Source organism: Penaeus vannamei, chromosome 3 (assembly GCF_042767895.1).
Source record: "Penaeus vannamei isolate JL-2024 chromosome 3, ASM4276789v1, whole genome shotgun sequence".
Classification (NCBI taxonomy): Eukaryota; Metazoa; Arthropoda; class Malacostraca; order Decapoda; family Penaeidae; genus Penaeus; species Penaeus vannamei.
Window position 1 is genome coordinate 16,412,189 of NC_091551.1, and position 2,133 is coordinate 16,414,321.

General features: G+C 42.0%; 1 protein-coding gene across 1 annotated transcript in view; it reads left to right on the forward strand.

Annotated features, from left to right (window-relative positions):
• Positions 1 to 924: 924 nt before the first annotated feature.
• LOC113803465 (uncharacterized) overlaps positions 925 to 2,133 on the forward strand; it is a 9,790-nt gene continuing 8,581 nt past the window's right edge. Inside the window, exon 1 of the mRNA XM_027354259.2 lies at positions 925 to 1,088. Coding sequence (XP_027210060.1) covers positions 989 to 1,088 — 100 coding nt within the window. The 5' untranslated portion in view covers positions 925 to 988. The remainder of the gene's footprint in view (positions 1,089 to 2,133) is intronic.

Here is a 2,133-nt window from a genome sequence, read left to right on the forward strand (position 1 = left end):
CGTCCAACTATAATTTATGAGACGGCTACCGATATCACCCGCTGTCCGCTTCCTCCTCGTGAAGGAAACGGCGTGTTCCCTTTGAGACGTGGGATCACCTGGGAAACTAATGCGCAGGAATCTCAACATTGATTTAGTCATATTGAAAGTTACTGATAAATACTATTTGAAGCTAATATTAATAATGCAACTGTTTTAAATACATGGGATACAAATAAAATGAAAATACATACACTGTTGCCTGAAATCGGACAAAGTGTACCCCACGCAGCTTGAGTGTATGTCATATTCCAGTCTGACGTTTTCTTGCCTTGTATGTCCTTTTTTTCATCCGGTATCGTCAGGATGGCACGGGTTCATTATGTTCTGGAAACGTCATCAGTGATTCAAAACTTTACACTATTTTATATACCTCCATTTTAAAGATTTCTGAGTTCATATTAAGTCTCTTCAGATATTTTTATGGAGACTTGGAAAGGGTACCATGATGAAGCGCAATATGACATGGTGTACTAAAATGTACAAAATACGGCGCAGAAAGGATTCATCAAAATCTGAGTACATGCCTAGAACAGTTTGTAGCTATTGTTTATACTTACGGTGTTTTAGCAAACATATGGTAATTACTAGGAACGCAATTAAAATATAATTTCAATGTTATGTAATTCAGAAGGATATATAAAGTTATATAATCCAGCTACGAAACCGTTCAAAGCGCCCCTTTCTAAACCATACGTGGGTGCCGTACCGGAATCCATCGATCCTTTTCTTCTCCAAGTAGCCTTTGCTTATAAAACATGCCTGTTTACTACAGCATTCTGGGGCACTAGGAAGAAGCTAATCACTCAATATCTAATGTAGACAATACTTACGAGACGAACGAGAGAAATAAATCTGCGTTGATGCAAAAGTGGCATCCGTTTTTCCCACGGCGGAGTACGCTGTTGCCACCCAACGCCATTCACACGCGGACAGTCGCGCTGCCAACATGCCCACTACACGAAGCAGCGGACGAAGGAAGGCCCCTGAGGTCACAGAGGCCCCAGCACCCAAGAGAGGAAGGAAATCTGCCAAGTCCAAGAAAGCAGGTGAGGAATTTGAGAGTGAGAGTGCCAGTTTTATGAAGCTGATATGGTTCTGTCTCGGATGGCGCGTGGAGGTCGATGCGCGCGCTGGGGGATGCAGCTATGGACGCTCCACTTTCGAAATGCATGTATTTTTTTTAGCGTTGCGAGAAAGTGTCATGCCTTTTCGTAAACTTTGTGAGGTTCAGTGGTGATTGAGTTGCTGTTTGACGTTGGACTTACGGGAGTCAGATTGCAATGAAAAAACTAATTTTGAAAATAAGGAGGTTAAACACCACGTGGTTTCTGTGTTGAACAAACGCGCAGTGATCGTGACTTGGAATAACATTATGGCAAGTTACGGTTCTGTAACCAAATAGTTCACAGTAACAACTCTAGTCTTGTATACACAAATGTAAACAAAACCATTGCAGTGGATTTCAAAACGGGACACCGTAGCAATGCAGTGTAATGTCCTAATCTGCTTACAATATTTAGATCCTAATGAATCTTACAGTGATCTGTTACTAGTCTAAGGTCGCGAATACCTTTATACATAGAATTATTCCAGGTTAACTTACAGTGCCAAATCCAATACACAGTGGCGTAGTGTAAAGATCGCTTCGGCCTCTGCGCGCCGCCAATTGTCCTCCAACAATAACGACGTATATTCTAGAACGATGGAGCTTCAGCAGATTCTTCATTGAACCTTTAATCTCCAATGGGTCTACAAGCTCTTTTTTGGCAAACTAACTTTTTTCTGTTGTGGCGATGCACGCACAATCATGGAGGCCGTGCCGATCGGCGCAAGGTCATTGTGGACGCAATTGTCTGTAGACTATTATTGAAAATGACGATTATGAAGAGCTCCGAGATGTCTTTTAAAAATATAGTCAGCCCATGAAAATTTTGTGGTTTAGGCGCCAGCTCCGATGAATTATTTCTGTAGAATCGTACTTAATGGTGAACCACGGATGTCTGAGCCCTGCACCATTTTCTTCCAACTAGAAGTGCCCTTAGACTAAAAATCATGAACGGAGTATTCTTTTAGTTAGGGTGTGCCCCGCTT